Genomic DNA, 24,352 nt, shown 5'->3' on the forward strand with positions numbered 1-24,352 from the left:
ATATCAGTTGAAGGTATTTACAGCAAACTAGTTAGTTAACAAGTGTCCTTGTTGTTTATTAATTTATATAACAATGTGGAAGTGGTGAAGCTTCACGTTTGAAGAGTGTGAAGTCTTTGGAGTTTTGAAGACTGTCATATCATCCCTGCTGTAAAGTTTGCAGATGCTTAAGTGGGTGCGATATGTAAAGATGTTCCTGATTCGCAATACCGGTTTGAAGGGTAGAAAATGAGCGTAGTGGCTATATAAGTTAAACCAGATTGAAGTTTTTCCTGCTTTTATTCCATCACACAGATTTCTGCACCATTAATACATTTAAAACCTTGGCCATTGACCCTGCTAGTCTGACAGAGTACATACAGGATATCCAAAAGAAAGTAGAATTTTATTCTGTGCTAATATTCATTGTATGTTTGTGTATAGCTTATGTATTCAGGTAACTACAAGAAGTTTAGCAAACAGTAGAAAATAGAAATTTGTCTCTCAGTCGGAATTCTAGACTTGCTCCTCTAGCATCTTTTGTTTTGATGCAGGTAATGACTTCACATTGAATCGAGGAGATGTCCTGGAGCTGGTGGACGGAACCGATCCAGACAAGTGGCTACTGAAAGACTCCACAGGAAGGCAACTGGCTGTGCCGACATCCTACCTCACTGAGATCGAACCGAAGGTATGTGGGTGACTCTTTTTGTTCCCTCCTTTGCCAAATCTAAAAGGACACTCGAAGTGCAGTGCTGCATGACGACAACCAAACTTATTTTTAAACAAATTTTATTAGATGTATATTCGTCATTTGGGATCCAGTACAGTTCACTCATTCAACCGATTTTCCATTTAGTATCTGAACAGATTATTTTGTCTCCTGTTGGTGTTATCTACTTAAATTATGCAAAGTAGATCCTTATCCTATTAATCCCTCCCAACTTCCCTCCCCCCATTGCAGGTCTTTTCCATACGCTAATGATTAATATATTGATACTCTGGTATCAAGTTGTGTCCTATCTGTGCTATCTACCACCCTATTGCTATATTCGACAGCTACACTTGCTTATTTCAGATTAAAAGATGCGGAATAGCCCGCGTATAATGTCTGTGAAGATGACGTTTCTACTGCCTCCATAGGAGCGACTGTTTCAGCAGATGTAATGCTGCTACACTGCATTGTTCTTCGGTGGTAGTTAATCTTGGTAGCATTAAAGGCAGCGTTGTTTTGTTCACTGATTAGGGGTTGAATTCCTCATGGCCTTTCCAAATCCATGTGTATCTATGCCAGATGCATGCATGTGCGCTGTTATGCAGTATGTTTCTGTCAGTTAGAGCTGCAGCCTCTGTGACGACATCATTGGAATGTCGGAGCTGGTGATGAGTTGGTAGAGAGCCAGGTGGACTTCTGAAATGAAGGGAAAGGAGCTTTGAGCCATGACTTGTTCAGAAAAGGGGAGGAGGTCAGGATACACAGTCTGATGCATGTATCCCATGATAGAAAGCTTCATACGTGTAGCATCTGCTGTAGTGGAGAGTTAGGTCTAGCAGAGTCTTTAACTTCTTTGGTTTAAGTGCCGGGTAGAATTAAATACTAATAATTCACGCAACGCAGAGCAGCAAAGGAAGTTGCTGTGCTGCGTTGCGTGAAAGGGAGAGCAGAACTGGCCACATATACTAAGAGATGGCGCAGTTCTGCACTCTCGGAGCACAGACACACTTCTGGCTGCCTAGAAGCAATGCTGGCACCCCTGCATCACAACGCAGTGCATTGTGGTCAGAATAGTGTTTGTGCAGGGAGGGATACCCTCCTACACAAAAACTCTTCTTAGAGGCTTGTTCTTCTTTGCATGTGTGCTGTAGAACACAGCACACATACAAAGAGGAAATAACAAGTACAAATAAGGATATTTCTCCTCGCTGTGCCAGCCTCCGCTTTAGTAAATATGGGTTTGCGTCAGAATACATGGGTGGATGCACTGGGGCGTCCATGCTCCACCCTTGTAACGCCTCCCTGATGCAGGGCAACGGAATTTGCATTTCTGCATTTTTACAGAGCCACACAAAGCCATGCAAATCAGGCTTTGTGTGGCTTAGTAAATACTAAAATATGTTTTGTGTCTCGCTGCGTCAACAAAGTGACGCAACCCCAGAGTAAAATCTCAGGTAATCTGGACCGAAAATGAAGTAACATTTTAGGATATTAGTACAGAGACTTTTATAGTAGTATTCTATTTGGAAAAATTGTTTTTATATGATAGCAGTCTTCTTAAATATAACAAAACTTGCATGCAAAGGTACACAGAAGAAGAAATTACCTTAAAGTCCAAAGTTGTTAAAAGTTTTTGTTTGTGATTTGAAAAGGTGGTTCAAGTGACTGTGGCACGCGTGGCAACCCAAAGCAATCCAGGAATGGGACTTTCACCAGAAAAAAATGTGAAGGCTCCAAATACCAGAGAGAGTCACTCTTCTGCTCTGTCTACCCATGACCATCACTTCGACACGGACAACATCTGGAAAACACAAAACAAGATCGATGCATCTTATCGGGATCTGCAGGCAATTGCCGAGGTATCTTCAATCATTCATTTTTATAAAGTTGTTTGTGGTACAGAGAGAACAGTTCTCTTCATCACTCGTGTGAAGTTGTTATTTTATTTAAAAAAAAATTAAAGAATCTCAAGAAATGTTTTTTTTTAAGTTTAAAAAAATGGTTTCACTGCGATTTGGTAGTGGTCCATGAGACCACTACTTTGCAAATCAGTTACAATGCAAATTAGGAAGTTTTAACACCAGAGTTAAAGGCACAAACCATTGGTACATAATGGCATGAATGGCAGGTCAACAAATTGTGAGTCGTGTTCCATTTATAAACTAAATTCCAGGTTCAGTGCCCGTCTACTCTTCCGAGTAAAGCGCTTTACAGCAAGAAAATGTAAAATCAAGTCTCATCAAACACAAGTTTTCTTAACTGCAGTCCTCCAAATATTTGTTCTGCTATGTTTTAAGGAAGCATAAATCAACAAAATAGATGCATACACTTTACCATTCAAACCAAGGCCTTGATTGTGGGCTTCACGAGTCTCCAACAACCGTAATTATTCTACCCTGAAAGTACCGTTACCTGCCAACTGCAAGTTGTTATCTGGTAAATGGAGAATAACAGGGGAAATTAATATGTCATACAAATCTCCCTCTGTTTTTCCCTATCACCCTGCCAGTTTTCACTGCCCTATTTAATCTGCTTTCAGCAGGTAAAAACACAATTTAGGTGAAAAAAAACCAGAGTCATAATTGTCCGATATATTTTGTAAGTCTCGATTCAGCATGTAACTCCTTTTATGTTATGTTTTGTTTATTTGTATGGCACGCTAATGACCCAGGAGGGTATCCAGGGCTTTGCAGGGGGGTGGGCGAATGTCTCCCTGGTGAGTTTATTCGAAGAGCCAGGTTGTCAGCTTCTTGCAGGATTTCAAGAAGCGATGAGGAGGCTCCGATGTGATGTGCGAGGTCATTCCTTGTTTGGGGGGAGATGTAAGAAAAAGCACAGCTTTCAGCGTTGTTTTTGTTCATTTGGGGAACTTGTGCTAGTGCCAGTCTGTTCTGAGTGAAGGTTCCTGGAGGTTAGGTGGAAGCGTACCTAGCTGTTTAGGTAAGCTGGACCGATGCTGTGTGTAATGTCAGCAGCGGTCTAGTCGCTGCACGCACACACGCATCCCCACATTCGCAGGCCAGGCGTGTCCTGCGGGGTTGAATAAAAGAAGGACGTTCACTCGTGAACGTCACTTCCGACTATCACCCCTGTGTCGGACTGGTTTACTGCGCTGAGCGCGACCTGCCCCCGCGCTACCCTGTAGGCCAGCGTGCGGCCCAAAGTGCTCCCAGACTCAGCACACAACACTGTGTACTGCTTTGTATTTGTCTGAGGAGACGGCAGTGAAGGGAGGAATAGTGGATTGCTCCGAGGCGTGGAGGGAGAACGCGGAAAAGCTGCCAGGACTTTTTATCGGTCTGGAGAGGCGGAAATAAGTTAATGTGAACCGAGCCCTGGCGTTACGAGCCTGGGGGCCTAAACGGAGCTAATTGTTATTTCGGGACTCCGATGAAATTGCAGCCTGGGAACACGGAAGGCGGAGATTGAATCCTCCAGTTTTAAGGAGGTACGAGAGTTGTTAAATTGCTGGAGGCTTTTGGTGGGCGCTGGCAGGAGCTGTGTTCGTGCTCGGTGAGAGCGTAAAGAGCATTAAATGCGTTGCTTAGCCCAACCTAAATTCCTGCTTGAGGCCCTTTAGGCACAATAGGTTGCGCCACCTGGCTGGGTTCTTGACATTTAGGCTATTGCTGGTAAAGCTTATAAGGATTGCTGGCAAAAGAGCTTGAAGGAGATTATATGGACTGGGTGCCGCTCACAGCGGTTTTTGCCAGCTTGGGACCTGCCGCATCCGAGGCCGTGTGGGGAGCGTCAGCGGGACTCCAACTCCCAGGAGCCCCGCACTTGTATCACCTGTGCCTGATTGCTTGCTGTTCCCAGCCTTTATATTTGTATATTTGCATGGTCCCCACTAGCAGTTCAGGTGATGGCACTAACCATCACCCACTCTCTACGTGCATGTAATGGCCGTACTCCCTTGGACATTCCAGCCAAATGTACATATAATAAACCAGGGCAAACGTCTCATCTTGATTACATCTTACGGGAAACTAGGCTCTGGCCGAGGGCAATTGATCTCACTGTGGTGTCTAGAGTGGATAGTGACCATAACGCCTTAATTTTAGAAATGGGCCTGCCAAAAGTTGGTAGAAACGGAGCTCCAGTGATGGAAGATGGTCAAAATACCAACAATGACCTCACCCTGACTAACAATAGGCGCAGTATTAGATGGTCTCGTCTTGAGAAAAACCCAGAACAGATAGCAAAATTGTATAAATTGGCGATTCCCTTTCTGACAGAGGTTGCAGCCTGAACCCCTATTGTCTGTGGATTCTCTATCACAACTTGAGGTGCTCTATGGGGACCTAGCAACTAACCTAGCTGAGGTATTAAATCCCAGGGGTCTAAGAAGGGTAAAGGGGTCCCCTGCTCTTCTGGTATAATAAGACGTGCAGGAAAGCCAAGTCAGAGCACAGGAGGGCTCGATATAAAAGGCTCACCAAGTGCGCGAGGGAAGAGTGGGAGCAGGAAAAGTGAACCAGTTTATCTGCCGCCCTGGACACCAAAGACTATAAAATATTTTGGTTCATAATTAATAACGCCACAGGTCAACCGAAAACTGCTGTAGAACCCAACCTAGCGCCAGTAGTATGGGAAGGACATTTCCGGGCTCTCTACTCGATCGAGGCTTCCCCGGATGAACACCCTAATCTCCCAACATTTCTCCAGCATAATACTCTGTTAGAGGAGTGTCAGGTAACGGTGGATGAGGTGTGCATCACTATTAACAAAATTGATTCAAATAAAGCACCCAGTCTGGACAAACTCCCAGGTGACCTCTTCAAGCACCAGCCGAAAGTTTGGGGTCCCTATTTACGGACTGTATTTAATACAATCCTAAGAGGTATGGCTCTCCCCAGTACTTGGCTGGGAGCAGAGATAGTCCCTATCTTTAAAAAGGGCTCACCTCTGCTCCCATCCAACTACAGACCTATAAGTCTCATTGATGTTCCCCAAAAGATCTTTGCGAGACTTATTTTGGAACGGCTACAGGGCTGGATGGAGGAGCATGCAATACTCAGCCCTTATCAGGCGGGGTTCAGGAAGAACACCTCGACCATGGATCAAATCTTTCGACTAGTGCTATTGCACTTGAAAACGGGACGTATAGAGGTTGGCAGCCTCTATCTGGTGTTCGTTGACCTACGCTCTGCCTTTGTTCTTGTACCCAGGAGCAAACTCTGGAGTGTTCTTCGCGAGCTGGGTGTTTCCATCCACCTCCTTTCAGTCCTGATAAGGCTACATGAGGCTAACTTTGCACAAGTTAGATGCGGGAAGAGTGGTGAATTAACATCTAAATTCCGCGTTGACCATGGGGTACGGCAGGGCTGTGTGCTTGCACCGATCGCGCACCTTAACGGGGTCCAGCATAATGACGCACCCAAGCTAGCAGGGAATAGGGTACTGGCGATAATGTTTGTCGATCATACCCTCTTGCTCTCTAGATCCCCAATGGGCATTCAACGGACGTTGGATGGTTTTGTAGAATTTTGTGTTGCTCGGGGACTGGAGATCAACTCACTTAAAACAAAATACATGATCTTCAACCCGCCTAGACCCACAAGATCTAATCTCGCCGTAGGTAAAACAAGATTGGAAAGGGTAAGCACCTTTGTTTACCTAGGGGTCACAATTAATGAGAGTCTGTCGTGGGGTCCCCAGCAAACTAAATCCCAACTAAAACTTGCCCAATTATCTGGTGGGATCCTCAAACTATCTAATGTCTCAAGGATTAAACCTCTTGCCCCCCCTTTGGAGGTCTACAAATCTCATGCTAGGGGTGCAAGTATGTGCGGCGGTGAACTATGGGGTCATTGTAACGAACACCCAATTCACTAAGGTAGATAACAACTTTCTAAGGCACTTGCTAGCTCTTCCGCCCAGTACCCCGCTCTTCCCACTAAGACTCTATATGGGGATTTTACCATTTGATGAGGAGTTAGCCCTAAAACCACTAAGGTTCTGGCGTCAGCTTTGGGCCACGCCAGAGCTAATTAACTATAAGCAGGACCTCCGGGAAATACTCACTTCCCCGAGCATACTCAAAATCCCCTGGCTTATGTATATCAAGAAGGAATTGACCAGGTTGGGACTTTACGTCCTATGGTCTGACCCTGAGCAGGGTTGCAAAGCGATTTCGGCCATTACGCTGGCGAAGGTATATCGCGCTGAGAACTTGAACATGGCCCTTGGAATCCCAATATCGGCTCCGGAACCGCTACTTTTCTTCTGATGAAAGATACATATCAAATCAAAATATCTTTATTTAGATATAACACAGATAACTTTAAAAGAAGAATACAAAATTCACATTATGTACCAAATGTTAAAATGAGTACAGAAACGCGATCAGTTATGACAATCGTAATAAAAATAGAAATCATCCACATCTTGAGCCTCCTTGTTTAGTAACATTTTAAAATAGGATATAAAAACACAGAAATGTGATGAACCAAAGGGAGCATAGGTTAACATATAATATACAAAACTCTTCACCCTTTTTATGTTACTCTCACAGTCAGTGGTATCTTACATATAAAAACAACCCAATATTCTTAGGGATACTGCTCATGCTCTTTTCATTTTGTCCTCCTTAGAAATTGGGGTATGTTATAAGGTGTGTTAAATGGTTAAAAAGGATAAGGGGGACGCTTTATGGGACCTATTTTGCTTAAAATTACGATATGCTTGCTGAATGAAATTTGCTAGTCTTATGTTTAAGACTGTATTTTCAGGGTTCAAGGCCACAATAATGGCTTGCCTACAGGTCCGGGCACCCAGCCTGTTCCATTCAGCTTTTAATTTGCACCTGCGTTGGGAATTAAAGAGTGGGCAAAGGCAGACCACATGCAACAGTGTTTCGGCCGTTTTACCACACCCTCTACAAGTTGGATCTTCCACCGTACGTCGCCAGGAAGGCAGATCTTGCAGAAATCGCCATTCCCCCATTCTAATATCTATAAGGCTACGTTTTAGGTACAGTGAGTATGTACAAGACAGGTAAGTGGCGGGGGCTAGCCGTCTATACGAATTTATGAGAGCCCAAGCGTGGCTACGTTTCGCAAAAAGTGATCTCATTCTCACACATTTTTTAATGCCCATTTTAAATGCTGTTTGACTGGGGTTAAGGGCCCATAGGTCACTTGCTGACATTTTATGAATGGCGTCTTTAAAGAGGCGACCAAACGTTCCACCTGGATTTATCTGGGTGATTTCTAGCCAGACTAAAGATTCTAATGTGCCTGGGTCCGCTTGTCTCAGTTTATGGCAGAGGTTTAAGTAAGTGCCGACGTTGAAAGCCTCATAGTTTAGTAACCCCATCTCTAATCTTATCTGTGCTGCAGATGCAGAATTTGCCAACTGGAGAACTCTTTTATATATTCTGGTCGTGTGTTGATTTAAAGCCATGTTTAGTTTGCCCCTGAGTATCTCTATGCCGAATGATAGGGTAGACCCTATTTTCGCTCTCATGACTTCCAAGAGAGGCAAAAGTGTTGGGCCTGAGAGATTTTTAGAGAGCTTACCTAGTGACACCACAAGGGTCGTTGCTTTAACTGCGATCTCATTGTGCTGTTTTACAAGATTACATCTGGAGTCCAGGTGGACACCTAGATATTTGTACGACTGGCCTATAGCGAGACTTGTATTGTTAAATGACCACCCGCCACCGGTGTGTCGTTTTTTACCAAAGTGGACAACTTGCGTTTTCTTAAGGTTGACCTCTAGTTGGTTCGTGGTTGTATAACTAAGCAGTTTGTCGAGGAGCCTTTGCAGCCCGACCCTGGCTCCAGAACCGCTACTTTTCTTTTGATGAAAGATACATATCGTTTTGAATGTTTCCTAGATATAATTTACCCTGTGTTAGCCAGAAAACTGCATGTGCAATGGAGATATGGCGTTCTACCCATACGAACCTTCACATGCAAATGGGCCATGTCTGCTCCGAAAAACTGCCCTCAGTGCGAATGTGAAAGCAAATCGGAGACACATGTCTTCTTTTTTTGCCCTGCCTATTTAAAATCGAGAAGGCATTGGCTTATCCCATCGTGCAAAAACCTTGGTTTGCGGCAATGTGCGCATGCACTCAGAATATTGAAAACTGACACCGCTGGACCAAATGTTTTTGCTGTTTCAAAGTTTCTGGCAGCTATGTGGCGTATTCATACTGTTTTAATTGACCAGTGTTAATACATGGTATATGGGCTAATTGATAAACTTGCTCCGTCTCTTTTTTAACATTTAAAAATACTGACATGTTTTTAATAGAATTCAATTTTTTTGTTCTAATTTGGATGTCATTTCCAATAATTAATTGTCATGTATAAACTGGAACATCTATACATATGTCCATGTTTTAACCTGTGCTTTAATGGTATTTTTTTACCGAAATAAAGATTTTATGATGATGATGATTTGTCTGTGCACAGTTTGAACTAGAGCATGTGTATGGGGAGCCAGTTTAGCTCTCTAAGGTATGGGGTGATGAGGTGCATTGAGTATGAATCTTTCTGTAGTTTTTTGAATGGTTTGGAGTCTGTTCAGTAGTTTCATGGTGATTCCTGTGTGGTGTGCATTGTCATAGTCAAGTTTGCTGGTAATCACAGCCTGAGAGGCGGTATTCCTAGTGTTCTCTGGTAGCCATTTGAAAACTTGCACCACATCCTTAGGGTGTAAAAGCAGTTTGGAGGTCACTGCGTTCACCTGGGCTGTCATGTCGAGCTTGTCATCCAGGATTATTGCTTAATATCTGGGATGGGTGGTGGATGTAGGTGTGAGGGCGAGATCTGGTAGTCACCCAGTAGAGTCCCAAGCAGAGGTATTCCATCCAAAGAACGCCACTTTAGTTTTGTCTGTGTGATTTTGATGAAGTTGGATCTCATCTAACTGGCTACTGGGGTCATGCATGAGGCAAAGTTGTTTTTTGTTGTGGGAATCTTGTCCGGCAGGGGAAGTATTAGTTGGGTGTCATCTCCGTAGAAAAGTATGTTGATGCAGTGTGGTCTGATAAGGTCAGCCAGTTGGATCACATAGATGTTAAATAAGGTTAGACTGAGAGATTTTTCCAGTACCTCTGATAAGTAAACCCAATTAACTCTATCAAATGCCTTGGTAAGAACATGGACTAAACTTAGGTGTACCATTAAAATTGACTACTATTCTGCTAAAGCCCCACTATGGAACTCGCCTGGCTCTCCGAGTTGGCTTTTGGATAGTCTTGCAACACCATTACGTGAGGCAGGTATGTTAATTTGGGGGGACATCTTGGTTGAAGGAAGTCTACTACCATGGGAGGTTTTAAGTTCAAAAGTGGGGCCTAGGTTTTCTAGGTTCAAATATCTTCAAATGCAAGGTTGGGCAAATGCTAGGTCCCTTGTTAAAGGTAGATTTCAGTTAGGAGGTGATAGCACATTGGTGTCACTACTAACGGATAGACTCCCATTTCAGAAAGAAGTTTCATTATGGTACAATTTATTATTAGATGAAGCAGAGGGTGAGTTCCTATTACCAGATCAGCTATGGTCTATACATATGACTGATATTAGTGTTGAGAATATGTGGCACGAATCATTTAAAATCATGTGGAACATAGTAAAACCATCCTGGCTACGCCGAAACCATTTGTTCACACTACATAGGGCCTACTATTCGCCTCAACGCCTGTCGAAGTTTACAGACAATACGCAGGTTCTATGCCCTAAATGTGGTTTGGCAGAGGCCTCAGACCTACACATGTTCTTGGAATGCCCACTGCTAATACCATTCTGGAACTCTGTTTCAATTTCAATATCCACCTCTTTGGGATCCCCACTAACTTTATCTCCTGCTCTTGTTATCTTTGGTATTTCTCCAGAGTTTCAGGGTCCAGCAAAAAATTTACTTTTCTTCTGTATATTGTTGGCAAGGAGGGAAATATGTAAGAAATGGAAAGATCTATCACCTCCAATCTTGCTGGATTGGCAAAGGTCAGTTCTACAAACATCAAAGATGGACCTCTTAAGATCAGGAAATCAAAGCAAGAGAAACTTCTGGAGCTTGCTAAACTGGTAAAGAGCGTTGGTTGATCTTGGGGTTTTTTTTTTTTTTTTTTTTCTCCCTAAGGTCCAATGATTACGCCGCTTGGCATCCTCTTCTTTTTCCGTTTGACTATACCCAATATATTCAAACACGATGGGTATATGAACGCAGCATGTGTCCCATATGGTTATTTCAAGGTGGCTTTGGTGGACTACGATACTACTTACTGTGGGGCAATCAGAGCTGCTCTCCTCGGAGCTCCTTCCAGTTTATCTGAGACAGTAAGATCGTTTCCACATGCTACTAGTTGATCACCAAGGGCGAAAATGAGGACACAAAAAAAAAAAAAAAAAAGATTAGACTGAGAGAGGATCCTTGGGGGACTCCACAGATAAGATTTCACCAGAATTGGAACTTTTTTATAGATTTACTTGCTTGAATCATTCCCTGTCGTCGAGATGGGTCCCCAGGATATCAAAACAGCAATGCAAAGTTAGCATAAACTAGAAAAACAGGCCTAGTCCAATTTCAGTTTTGTGACATATTCATATCTTTTTGTAATGGAGACCAAAACTAGGCTTTAGCCAATCAGAACACCCTACCATCTAGAATACTCCTGAGAGAACCTGATAAGTAGATAAGGAAAAAACTGAGTAGAGCTCAGTGGAGACTCCCTAGCACAACGTGCGGGAGAAAATCTGAAGGTCGATTTTCTCCCGCACGTTGTGCTAGGGAGTCTCCACTGAGCTCTGCTCAGTTTTTTCCTTATCTACTCTTTTGCAAGGCTTTACAAATCTACATTGGTTTTCTTAATCTACATTCCTGATGTCAAACAAGGCGAAGAAGGGTCTTTTTAGACTTCCTGTTTATGACAAGGCCTAGGTTTGTAAGGTATGTCATATCATCTCCACCAAAATGCTGAGGGGTCGTGAGAAGCTCCTTCTCTATGGCACTAGAAACTGAAGAGCAGAAAAGAGCCTTTATCTAGTGATGATAGTGAAGAGCCTCTGCCTTCTCGTCTTCCAGAAGGTCTCACACGAGGTAAAGATCTCAACCTCATTTATCTGGTGAGCGCCTTCATTAAGCCTCTAAAAAGACTGCCAATGGGTCTCACAGGCATCATCCTGCAAATTCTCCTCACTGAGGTGAAAAGGAGAGAAAAGGACATCTTTAAAGGGACAGCAAGGTAAAAAAGTCGAATTCTGTGCCACCTTCAACACTTCCTGTGGGCAGACAAGCCTTCAAAAAGCCTTCTTCTGTTCCCCCTGAGGAGAAAGCATTGACAAAGGCTTTACTGTCAACTAAAGCATCGTCATTGACGACGGCAACGATGAAGAGACCATCGTCAACGCGAAGCAATGCTTTCCACATATCTGCAGTCAAGGAGCAGTCATCATTTATACCGACTCCAATGACAGCATCGACGATGGGATCTTCGTTGAAGACTTTGCAGGCATCTCTGGTCATTGTCCGCTGACATCCTTGTTGTCACAATTACAACAGCGACAACTTCTACGACTGCTACAGCGCTATCGGAGGCACCAACAACGATGGTGTCCAGTTTGCCTTCGACCCTGTTAACTATGATAGTGGTTCCATCGATGACATCGTCAATGACCTTGTTAAAGAGGGAAAAAATTCCTGCAGAGAAATTAAGACAGTTAACTCCAGAAGTCACATCCCCTAGTAAGGTGACTCCTTTGATTCCTTCACATCTCCTGGAGGAGCAGGACTTGGAAGAAGACAATGGCTCCTTTGGTCACGCCCACAGTCCATCGGAGTTGCATGGAAAATGCCAGGAAGATTACCACCATCAACACCTCCTCCTGACCAGCACCCTGTCACCTCAGATGACGACCAGGAGGAGATGGCGCTTCTGACTAATAGTTAAGGTTCATCGGCCAAATTGGTACATATACGGCACCGCGTCCATCTGGAAAGAAGAAAGGTGGGGTATTTAGAGGTGAGATATAATAAAAGGCAGTGCATTTTATAGATACCAAGTCCTGAGATTGAACAGGGTGTGGTCGCCTACTTTATAGGAAGGTTTTAATACAAGACAATGTGCACATGAATCTTGTCCTGAAGAAGGTGGCTCTTTTAAACGAACTTCGATACCACTGAAACGCATCAATGCACTTTCCTACAAAGAATCATAAAAACAAGGGACATTTGGATAAGAATAATATTTTTTACCAAAAGATCTCTCTGTATAATGTATGATGTTTGGATCACATTTTGGTTATAACAGAATATGATAACTGCAAGTTTTGGGTCTGAAAAGTACTGTATTGGTTTTGAAAGTGTATGTATTATTTCACATTTATCCTTCGAGGTATTGACGAAGAATTTTTAACATGTGTATGGATTGAGGCATATTTTGCTTCTTTTTTTATATAAATAAAATTGTGTTAGCACTACGTTTCAGCTTGGGGTTCAATTTTCGTGCCACAGTTTGTGGGTGTAGTAATGGTTAACAATTAGGACTTTGTAATCGCTGGTATAGAGCCTTTTGAGTGTGTGAAAAAGGATTTGAGTGCATCTGATTCTACTTCCAGGGGCTATTTTCTCTGCTTACAGCTTCTAGATCCACACAGGGAATGGGACAACTATCGTATTCCAACTCCGTGTTCACCATCAACAGAGAAAGAGCGGTCAAAAGATTTGATTTGCCAATGTCAACTTCCCATACAGAGTGTTTTCTTTATAAGTCATTCCCATTGTTAGTTACATGTGGGAGGAGGGCCTTAAGGTCATAAAAACCCTGGCCACAGTGATTCCTGTTCTTCCTAGATTGGCAAAGAAATATAAAGCCCCAGAGGATAGTCCTTCCTGCCTGGTGGGTCACCCAAAGCCAAACTCTGTAATCTCCCAGGCAGCTCAAAGGAAGTCCAAGAACCAGTCTGCTCCGATCATAACACCTCTGTACAAAGAAGGCGAATGCCGTGACAATGCAGGCAAACAATTCTCTTTGATGTCAGGACTTATGGTCAGGGCAGCTAATGCTTTAGCGATCTTAGGTCGCTATGATCGCCAGATGTGGTGTGACCTAGCCCCTTACACATCGAACAACTTCCTGATGAAGGTAAATCAGATGCCAAGAAGATCCTCCAAGAAGGTGAGAGGGCTTCCTCAGAGGTTATAGACTGCGCGATGGATATTGCTACAACAGCTTTTAGGTCTCTGGCAGGAGCAGCAGTATTACGCCAACATGATTGGCTCAGAGCAACATCTTTTCAGCCTAAGGTCCAAAATAAGATATTGGATCTTCTCTTTGATGGAGAGACTCTTTATGGGAAACATACCGATGAGGTTCTCCAGGATATAAAGAAGGACACTGACACAGCAAAGTTTTCGGGGACGCTCCAATACCATAAGGTACCTTTTCGAGGGGTTCAAGGAAGAGTCCTGCCCCCATATAGATGTGAATATCAACAAAACTGATATCCCTCTTACACCTCCTCTACATAACCCTATTGGCCGCAATACACTCATCCTCATTCTCAGTCTATGACTTATTTCAGATCGGCACCCAGAGGGAGAGCAGGGCAACAGGAAAAGTATTCCTCATGTCCCCAATGACAGCTTTCAGGCTCCGGCTCTTTTTCCTTCCCACGCTCAGGTGCCTGTTGAAGAGAAGGACATTTTCCCCTCTATCAACCTAAGTCTCTTTCCTTTACCTATCTGGATCCTGCGCAGTCTGAGGTGCTGAGAGCCGAGAGAATCGAGAATCGAGGAGCAGAGGCGCGAAGCGGAGTGAGCGAGAGAGGGGTTTCCCTCCCACCTTCGGCAACATCAGCCGCAAACGCAACCGCAACCACAACCGCAACCGCCAAGCAGGCGAGGGGGAAGGCTTGCGCGGCGGCTTTTCACCAGACGGGAGACGAGCCCCGCAGAGTCCCCAAAGAAGGACAGAGAGAACGTCGGTGCCGTCGCCAGCACCAGAAATCAGCGGAGGTGGCAGCACAAGCGGTGGCATCGAAGCGGGGAGGAGCAGAGGTGAGGGGTGAGGTGAGCCATAGCTGTAATGGCATCAGAGGGCCGTTCACCATAACCGTTCCCCCCCTCCTGACTCCCCCGCGGGTCCTCAGCTTCTCTGAAATCTATAGCGGGAGCACTAACTGAGTCTCTATTCCCGCTTCATCAAGAAAAAAAAAACAGAGTCCAATTTATCTACAGGAGAAGCACTAACTGCCCATACTCCAGCTTCAACTTCAGCTCTCACGCTGGGATTGGCAGCTGTGTTTTGATTGCAGCAGACTGCAGCTGTGTCTCTAGTGCCTGCTTCGGCAAATAATCCCCAGAGAGACTAATCCATCTGTCCCCTTGTCTGTCCCCCACCGGTAGGCCAGCCTCCATTAGCCCTTACCCAGCCTTACCCACCTTTACCTACCTTTACCTGCCTTCTACCTTGCGTCTTTTTTGCCCTGTATTGGCAGCTCCACTTGCCGTTTGTTGGCCGGTCCAGCGGATCGGGGGTGCCACGCCCAGTGAACCACGTTGGTCAGGACAGGGTAGGACAAGTGGCACACGGCAGGACACGGCAGGATATGGCTGGACACGTGACTAATCCTGGGAGTGGAGGTGGTCAGAAAAAATTAATAAAATAAGAAACAACTAAGCAACTTAGTAAAATAAGGTGAAAAGGTGACAAAAGGGAAAAAAAAGAAACCAAAAACAAGGATAAGGCTGGCTAAAAACAAGTAAAAACTACCTGGCCCTTCTGGCACCCGGATCCACCTAGATTCCCCTGGAAGCCACCAAGCAGGGCATAAAAGCTCAGACCGCCATTCGGTAAATCAATCGGTACTTAGGCAAATCAATGAAGAGGCGTAGAAGTAGGAGCTTTACAACATCTTTTTGGAATAACAGAATTAATAGGATCAACATCGTGTTCCGGACACTGACAGATAGACAGACAGACTGATAGACACCTCAGGCAACGAATTTGACATGAGATCGTGCAAAGAAAGGTGGACCGTCACAACAGAGATTAGTAATCGAAAAAAGAAAAATAAGATCCTCAAGGTGCCTGCCAACACCGAGGAGAAACCAATGAGAACAGACGCACTGAACAATATGGAGGATGAAATCTTAGTGAACCTGTATATGGAAAGGGAAATAGAAGCAGAGGTATCAGTGCCAAACCAGATCAAAACAAAAAAAAACAAAAAAAACCTCTATCTCAACCAAAAATGGACTCCAGATTTTCCTTCATAAAATATGCTGGGGCAGTGTTAAATCACACCAGCTCCACACAGAAGGGCCTTCCCTCCCCCTTGTGCCCGGAAAAAATTCCCATAAAAAGTCCAGATATTCTAAATTCAGGGACGGCGAGTACCCTGAACAACGATATAACAATAAAACACTCCTTGAAGCCAATGCCCCAACTTAACACGGAAGAAATCAGAGATCAAGTCAATGAAAAAGAAAGGACCAACTCAGGTGGCAAAAGGAAAACGTAGAATGCAGCACAGAAGAGCCCCAATTATGGGCAGACGTGAAAGATGAAAAAGTCTAAGAGAAGGGCTACAATCAGATCATGCAAAATCTCACAAACAAGCACCACTTAAGACCCCTGGAAACCCCAAGAGTGGCGCTGGAACCAACCATCATAATTCAACCTAGCCACCTTGGGCCAAACACAAATACAACATGAGACCCAGAATCAACAGCCGCAAACGGCTCTGCTCTCTTCCCACTTCCTCATCACCCCATAAAAGCACAGGAGGGATGCAACGACATTTTAGAGCAGGAAATAGAAGGAGACCGAAGATCTCAATGCTCATCAGCAGACAAATCTACAGCCAAATCCTCAATAACTAAAAACAAATGGCAACTGGGACCAAGCTAAAACATCATCCCCAGAAAATAAGTACATCAACAACCCACAGGATCAGCCATCGGGTACAGCCGGAATTAATTCGTCCTCCTGACAACGGAAGAGTGGGAAAAAATGGTCGATACCTATTCCCAGGGAAAGTGTGATATATCACCGCAGGACATAGAAAACAAGATACATAAAGCGCCAAAGACCCTTACCGTAGAGGAGAGCGGACTATGGGCATCCCTTCTAAATACCATGAATCTTTCGACAAAAGCTATGGAATACCATTCGGACAAGATGGATATCCAACTAACACTTCTAACTCGCCTAACCACACATGTCATCAACATCGACAACAAGCTACTAGATCTGAATGAGCTGATTAAAAGAGCCCAATCAGAAACTGCGATCAACCCCCCAGGCTGCACCTGTTACTCAATTATCGACAAATTAGCCACCCTTCCCGTTGTAATGAGTGACCTTCTAACAGACATAAAGTATGCAAACGACTCGCAAGGAAATGGAGCAGTAAAGGTTATCGGAAGTGAACAAAGAAAAAACGAGGAGCACGCCCCAAAGCAAAAAACTGAGGAACCGAACCACAGCAAAACAACCAAGGAATCAAACAGCATAAAAACCCACTCTAATGAAAGGTACGATTTGAGCACAGCCCAAGAGGGTGTTCAGGACGGGCAAAAACCACAAAGAACCAAAAGCTTGAGATCAGAGCAAGCAGGTTCCTTTTACTCACCCCAACAAGAACAACAGCAGCCGATTAACTCCATAGAGCTGCGAAATAACCCAGAAGGAGGAGATCAATAGCTCGGCAGAATGCAAACCTCAAAACAACGACGTAAAATGAAGAGAAAAGGGAGAAATAAAACATCCACCATAAAACACTTCTTCCAACAGGTGAACAAGACGGCGGCTGAACCCGAGACGGTCCGAGGAAATACTACAGATGAACCAAACTCAAATCTCAACCCGAATCCTTCCAACGATCACGGACCAACAGGACCAGAAATAAAGTCCCAACAGACCAAACCCTTGCAAGCCAACAAGACTAGAGGATTAGAGACGGAAGTGAGCAAGCAAGAATGTCCAGAGACAACAAATAAGAGTGTAATAAACTCCTCAGGAGAGCAAACAATGGGAAGAAAAGCAGCTGGAAATATGGCCTCACAAAAAATAGGGGGCTCAGACATTCAGGAACTCGCCATCAACACGGCCCCTGTAACAAGGAAAAAAGAACCCGAGGTAAAGCTCAACATTGAATCATTGAACCAGAGAGGGTTAGCCCCACAAACCTGCGGAACAACTCAAAGAACAGAACAGAAAATAAAATCCGAACAATCATTGGACATCACCGATTACGCTAACCACAATCCAATTTCCAATATGGAATCACTGAATCACACGGGGCAAGTGCCCAAAGCCCCCAGAATGCCCCACTGAATAGAACTCAAAATAAAACCCGAACAACCTCCGGATAATTTCAATCTCGCCGACTATAAATCAATACTATTTATCCCAGAGTACAGATCCAAGGGTCGAGAGGACATTTTAAACAGATGCAACATTCTTCGACTATTAAATTCAATCACAAACCTGGGGAGAGTAAACACCCAAGATCTGGAGGCTGTAGAATTTATCAGTCATAAGCACCTGTCGGAACAGGAAATAACAAAAACCCCCTGGATTACCAGAGATCTGGCAAAAAAAATTCTAAAGGAGGAAAGGCAACTCGAGGAATGGGTGATTTGAATAAAACCGTATCACAATCCCGGCTACCCTGAACCTCTACTCCGCAATTTTCAGGATTACACTAACCAAACACAAGAAAATGGCTGCCGTGGCATACCTAAAAAATCCATATTAAGAGGAGCCCGAGGAAGCTCAGCCGAACGAAAGGACAGAGATCTCCCGTGGGGCAGAAACAAAGGCGAACCGGTCCAAAGACAAGACTGGGATTGGGTAGCAAAAACTATCAACACCAGACATATCAGTCCATGACAGCCCGAAGAACATTCCAAGAAAGTGCCAAAAATAAAGTCATCACTAAAACTGTGTTCTTGGAACATAAACGGTCTAGGTCCAAAAACCACAAACAAAGACCTATTGTTATATTTCCAGCAGTGTGATCTAATTTCACTACAAGAAACCTGGTTGGTAGAGCCGTTTCACCTCCACAGCCAGCAGAATCTCAAAGTTCGGTCACCAGAAAGGAGGATTAACAACATACATCTCGATAAAAACAATAAACGCAGCAAAAGAACTGCTGAGCAAAAATACATCGGGAATAGATAATGGAATAAATGCAGTACAGCTGAAATTTTCAACCTCGGGGAAACATAAAGAGTTAATCCTGGTTAACACTTACTTGCACCCGAAAGGCAAAAAAACCGGCGTAAAGTCCTTAGTGTCAGAATTGACGAAATTTATAACGGAGGGAGAAACCCTGAACCTTATTGTAACGGGTGATTTTAACATGCTCCTCTCAAAGAGCAAAGGAAAGAACCACCCAATAGAAGACCAACTAAAGGAAAGGGGGATCCCTCTATTAGAAGAGTGCCCATGGGGAAAACAAACAAATTTATCAAAAAAACTATTAAAGGACCTAACAAATCTGGCCCTCATTTCGATAAACAGCCGATCTCCGGGGGATCGACCCCAAGCTGCAACCTTCCACAACTTCAACTCTAGCACAGCGATAGATTACACCTTTTTATCTTATTCACTTTTCTCATTAGTAAATGACTTTAAAATTGGTACGTCTGACTGTAGCGATCATCTCCTGCAAGAACTGACACTGATGGTACAGGGGACAGCTTTAACAATTCCAACTGACATGCAAAAATTAACGATCACGTCAAATTGTAAATGAATAAAATGCAAAACAAGGGATCCAGAAAAACTCGCGAAAGATGCCAAGATCTGCTGGGAAAGTGTTAATCCACTCTACGACAACAACATAACCGCCTGGGAAACCTTTCTGAAAACCTTTGGCCTAGCTAACTCAAAGAGCAATTCCTCACAAGAAATCTATGCACCAACGAAGAAAAAAGAACAACATGCCTGGCTGACAAATAATCCAAAAACGCACCCTCAGACACCCGAACTTGCAAATTAACGCAAATAAAAACAGCAATTAATAAAACACTCCGGGGTCTGCGGAACAACGGGAGCGACAAGAACCTACAGACCGAATTGAGGTAGTTAAAGATCAATAAGAATAAGATCCTATGGCGAATAAAACAGGATTCCACAGAAAAAAACGTGGGCAAACTGCTCTACGACGCCAGAAGGAACAACAGCATGAGATTCTGGAACACTGTTAACAAAATTCAGAATCCTAAAGCCCCTGGAATAAATTCCCATATAACGGAGGCGACCTGGGTAAAACATTTAACCAACCACTTCAACAATGAAACTAACGAAAGCAATACAAGATCTAGAAGTCTGGGAGAAGAACACGAAGGGCCAAAAGCCACCAGCCGAGGAGACCAACTTCCCAGGCTCAATACCTCAGATCAAGGGAAGAATTGCGAAAGGCCGGAAAGAGGGAGCCTCAGGGCCAAATAGAAACCCCCCACCCTCTACAAGCAAGAACCAAATTACTGGGGAGTAAATGCTCCCACTGTTCTCGAAAATCTAGGTGGCAGAACAAATCCCGAGCTCCTGGAAGGGATCAATTATCGCCCGATTCATAAAAAAGGCAACAAGAGCGAAGCAAAGAACTACAGGCTCATTCCCTTATTGACATAGATGCCGAATATTTTTCGGGGTTCCTTCTAGAAGAGCTAACTGATTGGGCATCAAAGAAAAACTTAATCCCCATAAATCAGACTGACTTCCAAAAAAGAACAGGGACAATAACAAATATTCTAGCCCTCTCCCTGCTAATAGATTCTACAATCAAACACAAAAAACTGCTATATGTGTGCTTCATTGACTATTCAGCTGCATTTGACAGCATAAACAGAGGAAAACTCTGGGCCAAGCTCTCACCTGGGACGCCGACCCCAAACTGCTGAACCCACTGATCTTATTGCACACAGAAACCTGGATCCAAATAAAACTGGGGCAGGTAATTGTCTATCAAGAAAAATAATAACTACAAAAGGTTTGAAGCAGGGTTGCGTCCTCGCACCGACCCTGTTCAACCTCTTTATGTCCTATCTTTCTGATGACCTTGACAAATGCAATCACCACGCCCCAAAGCTAGCGGGCTTCACTCTGTCGAACCTACTGTACGCGGACGATTTAATTTTAATAAGCCAAACCCCAGTTGGCCTTCAACACCTTATCAACACAACAAGTAAGTTCTCAGAAAAGAACGGATTAAGTATACATTTAGGAAAATCAAAGGTGATGATACTAAATCAAAAATTTTAAAAGTCACACCCACAGTGGTTTCTGCGAGACCAGAAGATGGAAACAGTCAAATAATATAAATATTTGGGCAGCAATAAAGAGCATTAAGAATAAAATAGCAGGACCAAACCTAATCCCTCTGCTAGACGTTCTACAAGCAAGACTACTGCCATCGATAACCTATGGTAGCGAATGTATGAGAGGGAGAGATGAGTCCATATTAGACAAAGTAGTAGCAAAAACAATGCGAATACTCTTCAGTCTCCCACCGTATACCTCGCCAGCCCAACTAAGGCTTGAGTTCAACCTACAGAAACAACAAATAGCACGTAAGGGTGCTTATGCAAAATGCTGGCACAAAGTAAAAAGTGCTGAGATGGGCACCCTGAATACTTACTTATGGAAAGAACTGGAATGAAACATGGACAGCCTTGCAATGGTCTATCTCCAATCAGCAATAAGCACCCTTGTGCTAAAAGACCCTTGGGAAGCAAGCTGCACACACAAATGCTTTAAACCGCTCCTCAACAAAACTATGAAGATTCAATCCCTGGATCACGAACCACCCGGAGAATTCACGGGTGGTTCGTGATCCAGAGCTACACCAGGCCCCAACCACAGGTCTACCTAGGCACTGGCTTCTCAAGGGCAGCAAAGGAATCCTTTTTGCAGTTGAGGATAGGGGTAATACCATCAAAAAACATCTTCCCCCGTGGAAACGCTTGGAATCCAACAAATAGTGCAGACTCTGCGAAGATCCAAAGGAGGACGTTTTGCACTTGCTCTGTAGCTGCAAAGCTCTAGATTTCGAACGAAGGAGACAACTAACACAGCTTTGGAACCAAAGACGTCTGCGAAACCGCCGACAGGCATTGTTGGCATGCTTTAATGGGGAGGACATTCAATTAGCCTGCAGACTGGTTCGCTTTATGAAATTAGCTAACAACGCTCTAAACCAAGCCGTTAGTCCTTGAACTGAAAAAACTATGATCTGTGAAAAACTCTTACATGTAAAGAACTTTCATTTGGGAATGTTTGACAGAGTTCCTTTTTCTCGTTACTGCAAGAACAAAAATCATACACTGACAGTGCCTCACAGGAATCCCTGTGTTTTTAACTCTTTTCTATTTAAGGATAGCACAAGATTCATTTTTGCACATATTTATTCTTTTTCATATTTATTAACATTGCAAATTTCAAAATGTTTTTATACTAACGTGACTGTAATGAAATGTTTTCCTTTTATCTTTTGCCTTTTTATGTGCTTTGCAAAAGTGCTTAACCAAGCACCTTTAGACCAATTGCAAAGATTTGTATTAATCATGCAATAAAGAATTTACTTACTTACTTAGGTGCCTATTGGGAGGAAATCTCTTTATATCCAGAATTTGCAAAATGATCAGTGATCAATGGGTGCTTAACATTATTCAGTTTGGCCAACTGTTACAGTTTATTCAAATACCACATCCAATCTACCTTGCTTACAAGTGACAAAGCCTTTACACCTCCTGCGCCTAGAAGCCCGTTGATGATCCAAAAAGAGGCAATAGAACCAGTTCCGGCATCCCAGAGAAGCAAACAGTTCTACTCCTGTTTCTTTTTGGTATAAAAGGCTTTCAAAGAATGTTAGCCTATTCTAGACTTGAGGACTCTTAGCACCTACCTCAAGAAACAGTCCTTCCGTATGGTCTCTTTTCAAGACATACTACTGCTTCTAAACTCAGGAGATTGCATGGCCACTCTGGACCTACAGGATGCTAACTTCCATGTTCCCATTCATCCATCGGACAGGTAGTATCTCCGCTTCACTGTAGCCAGGAGCCACTCCCAATTCGAGGTCCTGCATTCGGCCTAAGATCAGTGTCAAGGATATTTACAAAGTGTTTGGTCCCGCTGGCGGCTTTCCTCAGAAGGCAGCATCACCAGTTGTTTCCTTACTTGGACGATTGACTGATCAAAGCACTGTCTATTTCGGCAGCCCGGGTGTCCACGGTGGCTTGCACAAGTCTGTTAAAAAATCTAGGCCATACCTTGAACAAGGAGAAATCAAGCTTTGAACCATCCAAAAGCATTACCTTTGTGGGAGCTCTGAACAAAGTCTTGCCATCGTTAAAAAGACAAACCAAACTGATATCTATGGCTCAACTCTTCCTAAGAAAACGTCACTTTTAGTTCACTGTAACAAGTCTCTCGTAGGGTCAGTGTCATCATGCAACCCCCCTCATTCCCTTCTGCCACCTGAGGATGCATCCTCTTCAGGGACAACTAGACTTACAATGGCATCAAGTAGTCGGTTCTTTTGAGGATATCATTAAAGTAAATCTGATGATGGTTCAAGCCGTCTCTTGGTGGACCCAGCAGAAAAACATTTCAAAAGGTCTGTCTTTTCTGGCATCCCCAGCTCCGCGAGCAATAACCATGGATGCTTCTCTAGAAGGATGGGGAGTGTTCCTGCATGACCTTCAAATCGGTGGCCGTTGGCAGCAACATCATCGCCTTCTCCACATCAATTTGTTGGCACTAACAGTAATTTGTTTATCCCTGCAAGTATTCCTACCAAGGATACAGAACTCATCGGTTCTCATCAGGATGGAAAATACAACGGCGATGCACAAGCAAGGGGGCACAATGTCTTCTCTGTTGTCGATGGAAGCTCAATGCATTTAAGAGTGGGCGATCCAGAATGGAGTTTCACTAAGAGCAGAACACCTTCTGGGGAATCTCAATGCAACATAGGATACACTCAGCAGGCTCAAGTCTGCATGCCACAAATAGGAACTGCACCAGGGAAAATGGGAAACATCTTTCAACACTGGGGCAAACCAACCATAGACCTGTTTGTGACTCTGGAAAACAGGAAATGCCGGTACTTCGCATCACCGTCTGTGATCCTGGGAGAATGCTTTTTCGATGGCATGGTCAGGCTCCTTTGCCTATGCCTTTCTTCCCATTCCCCACCTGCCAAGGCTTCTAATGGCTTCTAATGGAGATGAAGGCAGAGCCCTGCAGGATGATCCTCATAGCGCCACTTGGCCATGCCAGTATTGGTACGCAGAATTCCTTCTTCTCTAGGAGAGACAGACGATTCTCTTGGATCCTATCTCATTGCTATTTACGATGTCCCGGGGTCAAGTACTGCATCCTGATCCCAAATTGCTCAGATTAGCGGCACGGCTCATGAACACAGAGAGTTTGATCATCTGCACCTTTCCACTGAATGTAAGGATATTCTTTCTCACACCCGGGCGCAGAGCAATAACAAAATATATTGAATGAAATGGATGCGGTTTTGTGTCTGGTGCCAGGAATTGGGCGTTCATCCTTTCTCCTCTTCTGCTCATGAGACCCTTCCTTACATCTTTTCATTGGCGAAATCTGGTCTAGCTCACACATCTATTAACCTCTTCAGGCCCTTCTTCATGGTCAGCGAGAATCATCAAACA

At 43.9% G+C, this 24,352-nt stretch overlaps 1 protein-coding gene across 1 annotated transcript in view; it reads left to right on the forward strand.

The window, feature by feature from the left end:
- The window catches only part of SPTBN5 (spectrin beta, non-erythrocytic 5), a 2,284,272-nt gene that overhangs the window by 424,598 nt on the left and 1,835,322 nt on the right, over nt 1-24,352 (forward strand). Inside the window, exons 14-15 of the mRNA XM_086937224.1 lie at nt 534-670; nt 2,347-2,553. Of these exons, the coding sequence (XP_086793350.1) occupies nt 534-670; nt 2,347-2,553 (344 nt within the window). The remainder of the gene's footprint in view (nt 1-533; nt 671-2,346; nt 2,554-24,352) is intronic.

The sequence above is a fragment of the Lissotriton vulgaris genome, chromosome 9 (assembly GCF_964263255.1).
Source record: "Lissotriton vulgaris chromosome 9, aLisVul1.2, whole genome shotgun sequence".
NCBI classification, from domain to species: Eukaryota; Metazoa; Chordata; class Amphibia; order Caudata; family Salamandridae; genus Lissotriton; species Lissotriton vulgaris.